This window comes from Sebastes umbrosus, chromosome 23, assembly GCF_015220745.1.
Source record: "Sebastes umbrosus isolate fSebUmb1 chromosome 23, fSebUmb1.pri, whole genome shotgun sequence".
Lineage (NCBI taxonomy): Eukaryota > Metazoa > Chordata > Actinopteri > Perciformes > Sebastidae > Sebastes > Sebastes umbrosus.
Genome location: NC_051291.1, coordinates 16049602 through 16066813, shown reverse-complemented (window position 1 = coordinate 16066813; position 17212 = coordinate 16049602). Strand labels below are relative to the sequence as shown.

At 40.6% G+C, this 17212-nt stretch overlaps 1 protein-coding gene and 7 non-coding genes across 11 annotated transcripts in view; 4 read left to right on the top strand and 4 right to left on the bottom strand.

The window, feature by feature from the left end:
* The window catches only part of wnt5b (wingless-type MMTV integration site family, member 5b), a 103994-nt gene extending 91637 nt beyond the window's left edge, over window positions 1-12357 (bottom strand). For 2 of the 4 annotated variants that reach the window (XM_037760426.1, XM_037760425.1), the window contains exons 1-2: window positions 11325-11630; window positions 9553-10320 (exon numbers count right to left, since the gene is read on the bottom strand). Coding sequence is in view for 2 of the 4 variants with exons in the window: in XM_037760424.1 (XP_037616352.1) it covers window positions 9553-9618 (66 nt within the window). In the remaining 2 variants the exon portion in view is untranslated. Of the gene's footprint in view, window positions 1-9552; window positions 10321-11324; window positions 11633-12296 lie in introns of those variants that run through there. The other 2 variants (XM_037760424.1, XM_037760423.1) reach the window with 2 other exon arrangements.
* trnal-caa lies at window positions 430-539 on the top strand. The gene is made up of 2 exons: window positions 430-467; window positions 494-539. It is a non-coding gene; the product is annotated as a tRNA-Leu (tRNA).
* Window positions 958-1030, top strand: trnak-cuu. The gene has a single exon. It is a non-coding gene; the product is annotated as a tRNA-Lys (tRNA).
* Window positions 1655-1727, top strand: trnak-cuu. The gene has a single exon. It is a non-coding gene; the product is annotated as a tRNA-Lys (tRNA).
* trnak-cuu lies at window positions 1990-2062 on the top strand. Its single transcript has one exon. It is a non-coding gene; the product is annotated as a tRNA-Lys (tRNA).
* trnal-caa lies at window positions 10209-10318 on the bottom strand. Its single transcript has 2 exons — window positions 10281-10318; window positions 10209-10254 (listed from the first exon to the last, which is right to left on the bottom strand). It is a non-coding gene; the product is annotated as a tRNA-Leu (tRNA).
* Window positions 12358-12924: 567 nt separating the features above from the next.
* Window positions 12925-13015, bottom strand: trnal-caa. Its single transcript is given in 2 exon segments — window positions 12925-12959; window positions 12978-13015. It is a non-coding gene; the product is annotated as a tRNA-Leu (tRNA).
* Window positions 13016-13972: 957 nt separating this feature from the next.
* trnal-caa lies at window positions 13973-14082 on the bottom strand. Its single transcript has 2 exons — window positions 14045-14082; window positions 13973-14018 (listed from the first exon to the last, which is right to left on the bottom strand). It is a non-coding gene; the product is annotated as a tRNA-Leu (tRNA).
* Between the last annotated feature and the right edge of the window lie 3130 nt (window positions 14083-17212).

The window sequence follows — 17212 nt, the reverse complement described above, 5'->3', positions numbered from 1 at the left end:
CGCCCACCGTAGGGGAAAACAATCCGCGCCACAATATGCCACCAAGGGTGGAAATGTGAACAAAGTGCCTCTAGCTAGTTGAAACTTTTACATTTCAGCATGTCAAAGGATTATTTTAGCACACTGTGTCCAGAAAGGGTGCAGTTGAAAGCTAAAATTATGATGGGATGGGACAAGTTAACTGTTAGCGAGCTAATGTTAGCTATGTGTTGGAAAAGTCTCGGTTCCCAGTATGATTTCGGAGTGACCCTCAAAAAATGATGCCATCAGCAGAAATAACTGCAGTGTCATGCCACTCTGAAAGCTGACAATGAGAAATAGATGAATGTGTGATGATGAACATTTTCCAAGTTTCCTATGAGTCTGTCAACCCATTGTTTCTGTGTACATGTAACTGGTGAAGTTCAGACTGAATTCAGGGTCTTAACAGTCAGGATGGCCGAGTGGTCTAAGGCGCCAGACTCAAGGTTGACTCCTTCCTGATCAAAGGGACTTCTGGTCTCCGAATGGAGGCGTGGGTTCAAATCCCACTCCTGACATACACTTTTACTTGCAGGTTTCATCCCTGTGTGTCCTCGAGCAATTATACTAAGTGCAGCCAACCTTGGCCTCTGATGAAGAGATTCCAGTGTAACAACAGCTCACGGATAAAGGGCCTTCACACACCAGTGTCTGTGGCCCACAATTGCCTGTCCTTCCTGTACGGTGCACAGCAGTTTTCTTGATGACAGAGCAGAGCCAAAAATGAAGACTGCCACAGATCGGGTCTCCTCCCAAGCATGCCATGAACATGGTGGTCACATGATGCTAGGGGCAGGATGTGCAGAAGAAGAGGACTCTTAACTGTTAAGACGTAATAGCCTACTATAAACGTTTTTGTGACCAACCCTCTACCCTGTTCTCAGCCCATGAAACTTAATGCCGCATGTAAATCTGACCCATTTCCTCTGTTGGGCAGCCCGGCTAGCTCAGTCGGTAGAGCATGAGACTCTTAATCTCAGGGTCGTGGGTTCGAGCCCCACGTTGGGCGTCAGTGCTTTTAAAGTTGGAATTTCAGAGGTAGAAATATAAACCTGCTGAAACTATACTGTGGTGTTAGTTCACACTCAATACAAAGGACCTTCACACTTAAGCTATCTCTCAAATCAACAGAGGTACAGTGCACAGCAGCATAAACCCACGCCCACAGTAGGAGAAAACAATATGCAACCAAAGGCTGAAATGCTAACAAAATGCCTGTAGCTAGCAAAAAATGTTACATTGAAGCATGTCAAAAACTATTCTTAAATGTAGCAAAAGTTGAAAAAAGTAGAAATAAATGTAAGATATTTATTTATCAATACCCTATTTAATTATAAAATTGTATTTATTTATGTATGTCAATATTTATTTATTCTTGTATTTCTTTATTCGTACATTTCTCTATTTCTATATCTATTTATTTCTTACTGTAATTATTTATACATTTCTTTATTTCTTTATTGATACCTAAGTCCTTTTTCGTCCTCCATAAAATGCTAGGGGCAGGATGCACATAAGAAGAAGACTCTTAACCGTTAATAACCCAAAAATCCAACCCTCAACCCTCGTGAATGTTTTCAGGCCATGAGAGTTAACGCAGCGAACAAATCTGACCCATTTTCCATAAAATATAGCCCGGCTAGCTCAGTCGGTAGAGCATGAGACTCTTAATCTCAGGGTCGTGGGTTCGAGCCCCACGTTGGGCGCAAGTGTTTTAGAGTGGAAGTATGGAATTCGAAAAGTTTAAGCTACTGAGAAAGCCTCTGTCACAGGAAGTCTAGTGCCAACGCTGCTCGCCAACCATTGGCTCAATGTGTCAGGGCCTAAAGGGTCATCAAGTGCTCCAAATTTTTGTGTGGGCTGTGAGGAGAGTCAGCCCAGAAATCCATCACTTCGCCCTTCAGAGGGTTCTCAACCCATGAGCGTTAACGCAGCCATGAATTCTGACCCATGTATTAGTCAAATATAGCCCGGCTAGCTCAGTCGGTAGAGCATGAGACTCTTAATCTCAGGGTCGTGGGTTCGAGCCCCACGTTGGGCGCAAGTGTTTTCCAGAGGGTGCAACTCCACAGAACTGTATTTAATGCACAATCCTATCAGTATATTAACCCTGTTTGAAGATTAATATCACAAAAAGACATTACCCCACACAACATACAGAAACTGAAATGTGAGCAGGGCACAGGAAGAACACTGTAACACTTTATGTTTATTTACTGAAGGCTTTACCTAAACTGCAGTACGTGCTCTGCAATGAACCTGTTGAACCTGAATGTTCACCTCTGTCTGTATCATCACATCAGCATTTACAACTGAACCTCACTGAAAACACTGAGCTTGATATCTGTTAAAGGAAGAGCAGGAACATTGGAGGGAAACAAAAAGGACAAGCTCTACTATGTAGTGATATACTGTATATCTTATAATATTGAGTGATACTCCCTTCTAACCTAAATATGTCTTCAACTGAAATCAACAAAGAGGTGTTAAGAGAAAACATGGAGGTGAAGAAAGACAGAAAGAGACAGATGGGAAGAGTGAAGAAGAGAAAGAGTGATGGAAACAGAAAAAGTCGGAAAGAGAGAGTTAAAAGCAGCAGAGAATAGGCTTATTGTTGTGAGCACATGCTTGGGTTTGTGTTCATATATGGCCTACAGTGTGTGTGTGTGTGTGTTAGACAGCTTTCCAACCCGGTGCAGGTGTGCTGTTGATAGTTTTATCAGCGCTGGATCGGGGCTACTGAGAGGAGGAGAGAGGAGGGAGGAGAGGAGGGAGGAGAGGAGAATCTGTAATGATTTTGGTGTTTATATGGGCTGTTCCATTCATATCCACTTATCATACTATGGAGCAGAGCCAAAAGACTGAATGCATGCTCTCCATATTACGTTACAACGTCATAGTTTCCCTCCAGTATTCCTACCTTTCTGACATGTTGCTCTCTTTGCGTGATGTTGGTGCAAACATTGGAAAAACTGTGCTTCACAAACTCAAGTGACAGTAGATTTAGATCGCAGTTTGCCAACTTCGTCAACCTTGGGGCTTGATCTAGAGTCAGGACTGGGTAAAATACTTATATTTGTTTTGTAGATTCCTTCCCTCTACATATAATAATTATCAAATTCACTTAAAAAGCACATTCTACATAAGGTAAACTGCAGTTCTAACTAGGACATAACATGAAAATCAAACTTTTCAGTGCCCGTGCTCATACATTTTGGTAACCTGAGTGCCTACCGACCCACAAACTGTGAAATAAGACAACCCAGTCAGTTTTTTGTGGGCTGCCTAGATCAGAAAACATGTGATTAAACCATCCAGATTTGGCTCCTCTTCCTATGTCACATGCAGTCTCAGAATATACCGCCCACAACTTGAGAACTACCTTTGCAAAGGTGCACCATATTTTTCTCACAAGCCAATCAGAGTAGACTGGGCTTTTTCGTGAGGGGAATTTAAAGAGACATGTGCTAAAACGGAGCGTTTCAGACAGAGAGAGAATACAGGTATATTCAAAAAACATGTTCTAGTAGAAACCCCAAATACATGTATGAAACTGGAAATTACCTTGATATGTCCCCTTTAAAAAGATTTTTTAAACATTAGAGAAAAAATACTTTGCAGATTAATAACTAAAGCATGTTAAGAATTTTAAATTCCCTTTCATTTACTGTTGGAGCAAATAATAATATAGCATATAATCAATAAACAATTATTGTCTTGAAACACAGAATTCTACCTTTATGTGCCCCAAAGAGCCATACAGTATAATTACAATATACACCTGCCAATTTATTAGGTACACCTAGCTCAAACTACTTTAGTCTGACCTCTGACATAAATGAGATGGACAAAATATTGGAAACATAATAACAAATACAGCCTCCAAAATGACCATAAGTTTATTGCAGGGCTGTTTTGGTGGACCTAATAAAGTGGTAAATGAGTGTATTTAGAGAATTGGCCACAATCACAGCCAGATAATACTATAGAACATACATAAATTGAAAAAAATGAATATGTTTGAAATTTAATTAAATTATATATTGTCCATTTGGAGCTATTTCTGTGCTGTTGACAATATAATGTAAATGACTACAGTTTTGTAAAATGTTCTTAAAAGTTAAAACACTCTACCTGTTGTAATTCTTCAACGGCGTATTAGAAACATTGTAGGTAAAAAAATAAATAATTACAGAGCCGGGGAAGGAGGGTAATATTCTGAGAAAAAACTCTGAATTTACGATATTAAAGTAGTAAATTTACAAGAAAAAAACAGGGATATTCTCTAAGATTAACGTGGCAAATTTCTGAGAAAAAAACCTCATAAATTTGCGTGATTATAGAGTTGAAAATTTACAAGAAAAAAAATCAAAGTATAAGTCATTATTCTTGGTCAAGGCATTTTCTTATTGTTGATTATCGGGTTGGAATACTGGATTTTATGTGAATTAAAACCTGTGGTGAGCCTTTAACACACCAGTGCTCAGTGACTGAGGCTCCTCTGGTCTTGTGGCTGTTTGGTCTGTGACTGTCCCTCGTACCGGCCGGCCGGATTTATAAAACAGTTTCAGGCTCTATAAAGTGTCCAATAAACCACTTTTACTATTAGTGTAGGACACTGCTAGCACACAGCTGGAGACCGCTACCACTGACCATACACCCACACTCACAACACACACACACACACACACACACAACACACACACACACACACACACACACACACACTCACTCACACACACACACACACACACACACACACACACACACACACACACACACACACACGCAGACAAGAAGGTACAGTCACATACTTCCTGGTCAGACACATTTTGAGGGCTGCTGGAGTCAGGACCTCTGCCAAACTCTAACCCCATGTCACCCCACCCTGCCGCCCCGATGACATCACCGCATAGCCCTGAACCGCCGGCCCAGAAAGGCCCAAAACACGCACACACAAACACCTACACCCACACACACACACACACACACACACTCACACACACACAAATACATACACACATGTGCAGGCGTCGAGAATGCAGGAAACGCAGACACCGTAACGAATACCACAGGGTCACATTTTGACTGCACACATACTGTACATGCAGAAATGCACACACACACACACTTGACCATAATGACTACTGCATGGCCACACTGCATTGTCAACACACACACACACACACACACGAATGTAGCAGCTTAAGTGCGGCTGCTGCCTCTGAGTCAAGTCATAAACGTGTACATATATATTTATTTATTTACAATAGAGCTGCAACAATTAATAGATTATCTGGTTAGCTGGTTTCTTTACTCCTCTATGACAGTAAATGATCTTTTACTGTATCTTTGAGTTGTGGACAAAACATTTGAGGACGTCGTCTTGGGTTTTGGGAAACAGATTTTTCATCATTTTCTAAAATTTTATAGACAAAGCGACTAATCGATTAATCGAGAAAATAATCGACAGATTAATCAATAATGAAAAATAATCATTAGTTGCAGCCCTAATTTACAATGACGTAAATCAGAGAAAAGCAGCAAATGTTCATATTGGAGAAGCTGGAACCAGTGAATATTTGGCGGTTTTGCTTAAAAATTTAAACCACAAATCTGCACAGGTCTTTCTCTGCCAAGTCAGCGCCTTCATCCTGAAGACCAAACGGACTAAACATATGCAAACAAAAGGCACACACACCAGGAGTGGAGGGGTTAAGCCGGCCGCTGTCATACACCGTCCTGGGAGGAATTCCCAGGATCCAAGCGAACCAATCGGAGAGCAGCGTTTAAAATACTGGCTCTTCAACTGGAGAGGCCATCCTCTTCACATGGACCGCCGTCTGTGGCTAGTCATTAGTGCTCCCAGTGGGCGAAAATACACACATGTTACACACTAATGTAACACATCCAGTGTTAAAGACCCCCCCCACACACATACACACACACTTAAACACACACACACACATTCAGATACTTAATGCTGTGCTAAGTGTCCCATTTTAACCGGTTTTCATGCAGATTTTTCACTTCAGAGTTTGTGAAAATCCTTAAACGTCTACTTAACGGTCACCATACATCCATATCCATTGTGTCTGAACATATGGGACACACACAGACTTTACATCACACTCTTGAATGACCTTGAGGGTCCATTGATGCTTGCAGACATCCCATCTTCTCGTATATCGAGCGTGGAGACACACAACACACACACACTTACTCCCCCTTCCCTAATTACCGAGTCCCGAGGGACGAGACACTCAAGCAGCACTTCAGTGTTTGGTGGAGGAAAAGCTTTTTCTCACCAGTTAGAGGGCAGACAGAGGTAAAGAAAAGAAATAACAATGACTAAATGGCTACTTCTCAAACACGAACGTATAGGCAGCCATGAGCCAAAGGCATTCTTGAGTTCATCAAACCGGTTTAGAAAGCAATATAAGCCCCAAACCATTTCATCTCTCAGCTTAAATGAAAATGTTGACGCCTTGTCGTCTCGAACATCAAATCCAACATGATACAGGACTGACAGGAAGTAAAGAAAGGGCAGAAAAGTGAACAAAGGGCAGAACAGAAAGAGAAAATTGATGCCCTGACTTAAGCAGCGAGAGGGAGGGAAGAGAAAGACCAGAAATTGACTTGGTCGACAGGGAGAGAGGGAGGAAGAGAGATTATCTCTCTCTAATGGCTAACCTGTTGACAGCAACACTTTTCACCACCTCTATCTACACATCTAACGTTACTATCTACCCTCCACACACACACACACACACACACACACACACACACACACACACAGTTCCTCAGGGTTTATCAGCCTGGCTGTCAGTCCGCTCCACGGCTCAGGTGGGTTTTTAAAACCATTAGAAATGCAACGCGAACCGGAGACGTCACCGCCAGAGACGACCTCCACTTTCTGTCAGAACCTGATTCATACAGTATTTCACTTTTCTCTGCTATGTCTGCTCTTTACAAACAAGAATATGTGGGAAAGATGTTTGTCTCCAGTTGATTATTGATTACTTATACGCACATCACGTAGATCAGAGCAGCGTCAGTAAAGGAAAAAGTAACGCCTGCTCCCTACTTCATGCCACAATATTTTTATTGACTACGTTTTGATCCTGTTTTGATCTTTATCAGGTCAAAGTGTTTGAAAAAGTGAAAACCACACCCATATTTATACATGAAGCAAACAAGCTCTATGATGTCAGGTGTAGTTCATCCAAAACATCCACAAACAATTCACAATTTGATAAAGTACATAAAAACAGTAATACAAAAGCCAAACTTCTAAATATCAAACATGTTATTTTATGTCATCATCTCATATATCAGAAAATCCATCACCTATGTTCAAAAAGGGGAAAGAAGAAATATGTAATACTTGTTCAATAAATTGGGTTTAAAACTGGCTTCTAAATAAGTTATCTATAGGAACTCCAAAAGGTTTTTATGTACTACTATCAAGTTGTGAATTGTTTGTGGATGTTTTTAATCACGCTGGTGTTTTGGATGAACTACACCTGCCATCATAGAGCTTGTTTGGTGTGCTTCATGTATGAATATGGGTGTGGTTTCCACGGTTTAAAACACTCTGACCCGACGAAGATCGAAACGTAGTCAATAAAGATATTGTGGCATGGAGTAGTGTGCAGGCGTTACCTTTTTCTTTACTGTCTCCGGTTAATTAAACATGTTTTATAACTTATAATGATGAATCAAATGTTCTTTTATTGTGAATTTACTTTTTTATGAATGTTTTTGGCCCTACTGAGAAAGGCATGTCCATCTCAATGATATTGGTTGATTAAATGAAGGATACATTTTAAAAATGCATGTTTTGGGGGTTTTGTATTATGACACTAAACACAGTTTTAAGTTTTTCCTGCCTTTGGGCCAACAAACGTACTGTTCATAGATCTAGCAAAGTTCAAAGGTCACCATAAAGCTTCAATAGGTCTACTGATGTGTGGATGTCTCATCGCCGAACAGGAGGAAACACACACAAGCTAGAACATTAAATCAACCACTCATAATCAACAAATACAGTCCATACATGCATATTATTACATTTATAAAGTCACAGCTTTTTGATCTTGTTAACTTTAAATATGTTTGAATCCATTTTCGTGATGCCATTCACATAGGGCTAGTCAATATGACGATATATATTGTCTAATGGATATGAAAATGTCTATTGTATAAATGTTTCTATATTGTTTCTATTGGCTAGGCTTATGTTTATTTTTTTTTCTCTATAATTTCACTTTAAACTGTTATACTGTTATGCAACATGCCATTTCGTGATAGAAGATTTGGGCTATATCGCCCAGCCCTACATTCAGTTACAACCTGTCAATAAAAAAAAATGTTGTAGTCATGGAAAAAACAAACAACAACACTAAAGTTGAGTCTCTGCTTTTCCTAGAGCCCATTGTAAGTTATCACGTCTAGTATTCCTTGTCATGTGTGTACAAATGTCTTTACAATACATCGCTCTAGCATCACAAACTACAAAATGTCCTCACTCCTCTATAGTCTCTGCTCAGGGTATATTGATTAATTGCAGAGCTGACCTCTGTCCTACAGCTGCCACCTACTGAACACAGCCACATATGCTCATACAGGCCAATAAACTTACTGTAGGTGTACAGTAGAGCCGAGCGCCTACCATCTGTTATGTGCCAGCTTTTCACTCAAAAAATGCCATGTAAATTTCACTCCTTGTGTTTATAATACCTGTCAAAGTTAAAAGTGAACTTGTTCCTCCCAGAGTTTACAGTCAGACTTGTGTCAGTGTTCGATGCCATACAGCCGCTGGCCCAGATGAAGGCAGCCGGAGCAACTTCTCTATACTGAGAGAAACATTTGTGCAACATTTCGACCCAAAAATAGTCCTGGTCTCCACCGCAACGCGAGAGGGCTGCCTTCATTTAGGCCGATGGGGTTGGCAGATCATACACACACACACACACACACACACACACACACACACACACACACACACACACACACACACACTGCATTTCACCACTGTGTCATATGGGAGCCAAAGTCATGAAATAAGCCCATTCTGTAAGTAGACTGTGACAACGGAAACATTGTGGGGACAAGACGTCTACAAGTTCAAATGGAGCAACTTTAAACCAACTTTGACTTCTGATGTTTGTGTGTGTGTGTGTGTGTGTGTGTGTGTGTTCTGTTCAGAGGGTGCAAAGTCACTCAAAATAGTGAGTTCAAGTTTAAAACTTTCCATTTAAATCCTAAAAACTCATGCAGACGTCTTACAACTGTCAGGACAAAGATGATAAAGCCAAAAACTGACAGAAAATATGACATACACATATGATATCAACTACTAACTATCATAAAGTTGTAATAAATGTGTGTATCATTGATAGATAGATAGATAGATAATAGATAGATAGATAGATAGATAATATATAGATAATAGATAGATAGATAATAGATAGATAGATAGATAATAGATAGATTTAACATTAATGAAAACGTGAATGTGTTTCCTACCTGCTCTGCTGTGCTTGGATCCAGTTGTTGCTCAGCTCTCCAGGAAAAGTTTCTCCTCCCGACCATCCGAAGCTCTCTAGTCCGAAAAAGTGACTCTCTGTCCGGCTGGGAAGCTACAGACAGGTCGGTGTTTTTTATGGAGATCCCACAGCAGCCTGCTGCAGAGAGCAAACTCTTCCAGGTGTCACTTAAATGTCCTTCACTTCTCTGCTCGGTCACCTTCACAGATATGCCACAAAAAAGTCGATATATGGGAGTGTAAGTGCCCAAAAAGTCCCAATTTGTCCAGTAGAAATGTGGAAATAAAGTCAGAAACCTCCTCGTTGTTGTGCGCAGTGTCCTCAGCAACAGGTGTCAGAAACAAAGTGAGATTTCTTCACGGACATCACAAGTTTCCAAACTCCAAGCTCTCCAGCTAATTACGCACGCATGCAAGGAAAAAGGAGGAGGAGGGGGAGGAGGAGGAGTGAGGAAGGGTGCTCTCCAAAAGTTTTTACGCGTCGAGAAACACGAGTTTGGAGTGAAACAAAAGAAAGTTCACTCTCCTGTGTGACGACTCTCCTCTGCTCTGGAAACTGCTCGCCTGCCCACCGGTGGAGACAGAGAGAGAGAGAAAGCTTCACATAGGAGGAGAGAAATGACACGGAGAAAAAGTCTGTCAGAAGCGGGATTTGAACCCGCGCCTCCATTTGGAGACCAGAAGTCCCTTTGCTCAGGAAGGAGTGAACCTTGAGTCTGGCGCCTTAGACCGCTCGGCCATCCTGACAACTGAGAAAAACAGTTGTTTAGATAAAGCACAACTTTTACTTCATTCTATCTCAGTTCAATTCAATTTGCTTTATTGGCATGACAAAAAAAAGAACAAAATAAGAACAAAAACACACACACATATATACAATTCATTAAGCAAATTACAATATATAGATATTTAAAAACAACATGCAAACACACACATTCTTCAACCTGCTTTTATCCCCTTGTGTTGTTTTAGTTTAGTTTAGTTTTGTTGTTGTACTTTGTTATTTGTCTTTCTCTGTATAATATATTTTGGTCTTTTTTATATATGTCCCTGCACATGTTTTCACTTGTTTTGTAATCACTTTATAACACAATAAAAAAATAAAAAAAAGAACATGCATGTAAATGGAAGAAAACAATAAAGAAGTAATTAATGTTTGTTGTGTCAATAAAACAAACAAACGAATAAAAAACAATTAATAACAATTGCAATATCAAAGGATAAAGGTAAAAAACAACAACCCTCCACCCCTACCCCCCAAAAAAACCATGAAGTAGAGGAGTAAATAAAAGGTAGAGTGAGTAACATCTATTATGTGTTGTTGTTGTTGTGGTTGTCTCTTAGGCTGTGACATGCACTGACATTCTCTCTCTACACACATTACAACCAACAACTACCTTGTGTTTCATGTTGCCTGTAAACTCTGGTAAAGTCACATAAAAAAGATGTCAGACTTGTATTATTGACATATTCTGCTAATTAGCTAGTGTAATTTGGCTCACCTGTGCAGCTGACTCAGTGTACAGGTACATTAGTCATGATGCGTTCAAGTGAAACTCAACAATATTGCTGTTGCTTAACAGCAGTAGTTTAGAAAACCCCACCTTTTACTTCATTCTCTCTCTACACACATAACAACTAATGTTAACTACCTTGTGTTTCATGTAAACTCCGGTAAAGTCACATAAAAAAAGATGTCAGACCCCTTTGTATTATTGACATATTCTGCTAATTAGTAGTTAATACAACTCACCTGTACAGCTGACTACAGGTACATTAGTCATGGTGCGTTCAAGTGAAACTCCTGAGCTGGTATTTACAACAGGTTAACTCGTGAGAACACTGCTGCTAAGCAACGGCAATATTAACGTTACAGAGGCTAACAGTTTAGCAAGCTAGCAAGCAGGTAACATAATGCATAAAGGCATAATGACTAATGTCATTTTAGTCCTGTATTGTTTTGTAATTTCAGAATATGTCTGAGGAAAATGATAATATTCCCAACGGCCTCATCTTTTTCCTGCCTTTGCATTTTCTGCATTATGTTACCTGCTTGCTAGCTTGTTAGCCTCTGTGGCTTCTAGATGCCGACAGTAACGTTAATATTGCCGTTGCTTAGCAGCGGTAGTTTAGAAAAATCCCACCTTTTACTTCATTCTCTCTCTACACACATAACAACTAATGTTAACCTTGTGTTTCATTTAAACTCTGGTAAAGTCACAATAAAAAAGATGCCAGACTCTCTTTGTGTTATTGACATATTCTGCCAATTAATAGTTAATACAACTCACCTGTACAGCTGACTACAGGTACATTAGTCATGGTGCGTTCAACTGAAACTCCTGAGCACCGCTGCTAAGCAACAGCTATATTAACGTTACTGTTGGCAACTAGAAGCCACAGAGGCTAACAGGTTAGCAAGATAGCAAGCAGGTAACATATCATGCATAAAGGCATAATGACTAATGTAATTTTTGTATTGTTTTGTAATTTCATAATATGTCTGAGGAAAATGTTGATATTCCCAACGGCCTCATCTTTTTCCTCTGTCATTATTCCTTTCTTTGCATTTACTACATTATGTTATCCATAATACCCATAATGCAGGGAGGACAGCTGGATTTATACTGTGGGTGTTTACCGCTTTGAATTATGTTCAACAAGCTATTTGCCATAGTGTGTTTATATGACTTTTGTATGTTATTATGTGCACAGAGAAACTTACGGTATAAGGTAGTTGTCAGGAGCGGGATTTGAACCCACGCCTCCAGGAGACCAGAAGTACTCTGGAAGGAGTTGACCCTAGAGCCCCGGCGCCTTAGACCACTCGGCCATCCCGACAACTGAGAAAAAGGTGGAAAAGATAGCAAACAGTATTTGTTCTACCTTGTCTTACCTGTCCTACCTGCCCCCACCTTTATCTCTGTTGGGTTTAAGCCTGGGGGGAGATCATGCGTTTGGTCTTGTGTGAGTGTATCTGTCTGTCCACGGCTAATCTCACATACTACTGGACCCATCAGTGTGATCATTTTGCTGCTCATTTATGACTGTATGCTCGAGGACCTCTCGTGGTTGTGGTGATTCATAACTTTTGCAAAACCTATTTTATTGACCGTCATTGACCGCTGACTCCTCACTCCTCTTAACCTCAAGTGATCAACAACTGCTTCACTAGCAAAAGGCATTTCCGGCACTCGGCTAGGCTAAAAACAAGCCTTACAGTAGTCTGTTGAAGGCCAAATTTTGGCATAATTAGGGCTCAAAAAACAGTTAGTTAATTGTTCAATTCAAGTAGAAGCTTGTCTTACACATATTTGTCAATCAACATGGATGAAACCTGTAGGTAAAGTATATGTCAGGAGTGGGATTTGAACCCACACCTCCATTTGCTCAGGAAGGAGTGAACCTTGAGTCTGGCGCCTTAGACCACTCGGCCACCCTGACAACTGAAAGCAAGTGAAAAAGATAGCGGACAATTATTTGTCCTACCTTGTCTTGAAAGCACCTTTGTGAATTTGGCTCCCACTTTTATCTCCGTTGGGTGTAAGCCTGGGGGGGAGATCATGCATTTGGTCTTGTGTGAGTGTATCTGTCTGTTGAAAGGCTAATCTCACATACTACTGGACCCATCAGTGTGATATTTTTGCTGCTCATTTATGACTGTATGCTCAAGGACCTCTTGCGGTTGTTGTGATTCATAACTTCTGAAAAATCTATTTCATTGACCGTCATTGACTGCTGACTCTTCACTCCTTTTAACCAGTCGGTAGGGGCCTCAAGTGATCAACAACTGCTTCAGTAGCAAAAGGCATTTCCGGCACTCGGCTATAGGCTAAAAACAAGTCTTACACTAGTCTGCTGCAGGCCACATTTTGGCATAATTTGGGCTCAAAAACCAGTTAGTTAATTGCTCAATTCAAGTAGAAGCTTGTCTTACACCTATTTTTCAATCAACATGGATGAAACCTGTAGGTAAAATATCTGTCAGGAGCGGGATTTGAACCCGTGTATCTATCTGTCCACGGCTAATCTCACATACTACTGGACCCATCAGTGTGATATTCTTGCTGCTTATTTATGACTGTATGCTCAAGGACCTCTCGTGGTTGTGGTGATTCATAACTTTTGAAAAACCTACTTTATTGGCCGTCATTGACTGCTGACTCCTCACTCCTCTTAACCAATCGGTAGGGGCCTCAAGTTATCAACAACTGCTTCAGTAGCAAAAGGCATTTCCGGCACTCGGTTAGGCTAAAATGAAGTCTTACACCAGTCCGTTGCGGGCCACATTTTGGCATAATTGGGGCTCAAAAAACAATTAGTTAATTGTTCAATTCAAGTAGAAGCTTGTCTTACACCTATTTGTCAATCAACATGGATGAAACCTGTAGGTAAAATATCTGTCAGGAGTGGGATTTGAACCCACGCCTCCATTTGGAGACCAGAAGTCCCTTTGCGCAGGAAGGAGTGAACCTTGAGTCTGGCGCCTTAGACCGCTCGGCCATCCTGACAACTGACAATATGGACTTTTCAAAAGAGCTTCATCCATGTTGGATTTCCTGCTGTCTTTGGTTGTATTGTACAGTCACTTTAAACTTGAATCTATCTGTCCCTATCACTGGTTGGGACATGGCAGTTTGGGGAGAGGTTTCCTCTCAAAGCAGTAAAAGTCACAGGAATGCACAGAGGAGGAACAGAAGATAAGGAAAATGTCTTCAGTGCTGGTGGATGTTTGGACCGTCCGTGGCTAACAGCTTATTTTAGGAGCTCCACTCCTCTCACATTGTTTTTATTTCCTCTCAGAAGTTTTTCCTACTGCTCACTGCCTCCTTCTGTCCCGTCCATCTTGCCAGTTCTCTCCATCCACTCCCTCCTCCCTCCATCCGTCCCAGTAACTCATTTACTTTACAAACCATTTATTAGAGAAAATAATGTATGCAAAAAGCAAACATCCAAAACCAACAAGCAACAAGTTTATGCCTTCGAACCACAACTGAAGTCATTAATTATTAAGCTCGAAAACATGTAATATAGACCGGAGAGTGTGTTTTAAGTCGAGCTGCTGTTTGTTTTGGTCTCGGCTCTCCCTCTCCTCTCTCTGTTTTCTCTTTCTCTCCGTCACCCTCTCCTTCTTTTTCTTTTGCACTCATGTGTGATGTGATGTGTGATGATTGAAACCACATCTACCCAAAGCCAACGCAAGCCCTCCCCACTTCCTCTGCAGTCACTCACTTTTTATTTCTCCTCCCTCATGTCTCAGTCCTCCACTATATCTTATATATATATACAATATATATGGAAAGACTGTGTGGAGATAGATATTTAACTACACACGTTATCTCAAGGACATCTTGTGTGTTTTATTTTGTGTTGTGAACCGGCAATATCAGCAGGATCTTATCAACGCTCTGCAAAGAAAGGTGTGGTGTGAGGGTTTGAATATATTCATTGATATTATTGTAATTCATGTCAATAATAGACATGTTGGAGATATTAATACTTGCTGACAGCACAGGTGTAGTTATTATAGTGGCATGATTTATAACATATTATTACACGATGTTGTTGAATACTTGATTCTGATTGGTTAATCACAGCGTTCTACGGGCTGTTATTTCTTTATAGCAGACCGTTGCTATGTATAACAGACCGTTGCTATGGGTGCAGTTCTGATGTCGGACTCAAATTATTGATTTCTTAACGAAGTATCCGTGTAATAAGCGGGATAATATAGCTAGCCGGTCATTGTTGTGAAATAAACCCCTTCAGGGCGATGCAAGACCTACATCACCCTGTCGGGGTTTATTTCGCAACAATGACCTGCTCGCTGTACATTATCCCTTACATACTAATTTTCATAGTAGGCCTATTCTGTTTTTTCAGCTACTATACGAAACAATCTGTACTTTCTGTTTAAATATATTCACTGTTATGATTGTAATTCATGTCAATAATAGACATTTTGGAGACATTGATACTTGACAGCACAGGCGTAGTTATTATAGTAGCATGTTTCATAACATATTATATACAAACAATCTGAAATTAGAATAACTGCCTTGAGGTTATATGCCTCCGCCAACCAGTCAAGTTGTAGTTTCCATCCATGCCGTCCAAATAGGCATCACTTAATCATTTTATCCTGTTGGACATTTGTTATATGAATTCATGAGTTATAGCGCAAAATGTGTTTTGTGAGGTCACAGTGACCTTTGAACACCAAAATCTAATCAGTTCATCTTTGAGTCCAAGTGGACGTTTGCGCCAAATTTGAAGAGCGTTCACGAGAATGGACCGGACGGACGGACAACCCGAAAACATAATGCCTCTGGCCACAGCTGTCGCCAGTGCGGAGACATAAAAAGAGAAAAGAAACAGTGAATGAGAAGGATTATGATTTGGGAAAGTGCCAATAATATTTCCCAGCTCCTCCATTTTCTTCGGTCTACTTTAGAATATGTTTTGCAAAAATACATTATACATATGTGTCCCTCGTTGACATAAATGTGTAATAGTTGACATACTTCTTGTTCTGAAACAAGACACTTTATGAGTTACAGCAGAGACAAGAAGATGAAATGTTGTCTGGTGCTCAGTGGGTTATGTCTGCACTCTTTCCTATCTGTCTCTCCCTCCCTCTCTCTCTTTCTCCATCACATAAATCAGACAGTCATACATGCGTATCTCATCCTCCTCCTCTTTCTCGCTCCGTCCATCCCTCCTGTCTCCCTCCACTGGCTTTTATTAGGACAGTAGATGGAGAAAGCAGAACGGATCCTTCTATGCAGACCCAGGTAGCGACGCAGTGAACGAAGCGTTGCCACATGTGAAGGTAAACACCAGGACACATGTTACAGTTACAGACTGTCAGTGAGCTGCCTCTGATGTGTTTTATTGTGTGAAAAACAGAACGAGCCTAATGGCCTGATGATGTTTTCACTCTTCTGGGGAATTCTTCAGGTCAAAGGTCGGGTCAGGGTCGAGGTTCAAGATCAGTCAGGCTGGGTAGGTCTGTTAAACCAGATTTTCTAGTTGAATGAACAGATTACACTGAGCTGCTGCCATATGCAAGATGCAAACATTGAGGAATTGTGTGTGTGTCAGGCACTTTCCTGTGTCTTATAAGCTACATTCACCCTTATAACTCACAGACATGCACAAACTCCCACCTTTTTATATCCTCAAATCTTTCCTCATCTTCATTAGTACATATTTAGCACCAACATTTTTTTAAAGTTATTAAACAGGTCAAGTTTAAACTGTCAACACATTAATTTGAGTCCAGGCTATTGGAAACAATGCATTTTTGGATGAGTTGTTGGACATTTAAAGGGATAGTACGTATTTTTTGAAGTGGGGATGTATGAGGTACTTATCCAAAGTCAGTGTATTACCTACAGTAGATGACGGTCGGCACGCCCCCAGTTTGAAGAAGCAGACAGGAGTTAACACACGGGAGCAAAGCAATGTACTGTTGTGGGCGGGGCCAGCACCTAAAAAAAATACATTTCGAATATTTTCACTGCTTTATCTTGCCATCACACAACCCTTTCCGATGGGGAACTGAAGGCGTTATAGCCATCTATGCTCTCTTCAAAGCCACCAGACTCCATTGACAAAAACAGTGATTTTACCTTGTGG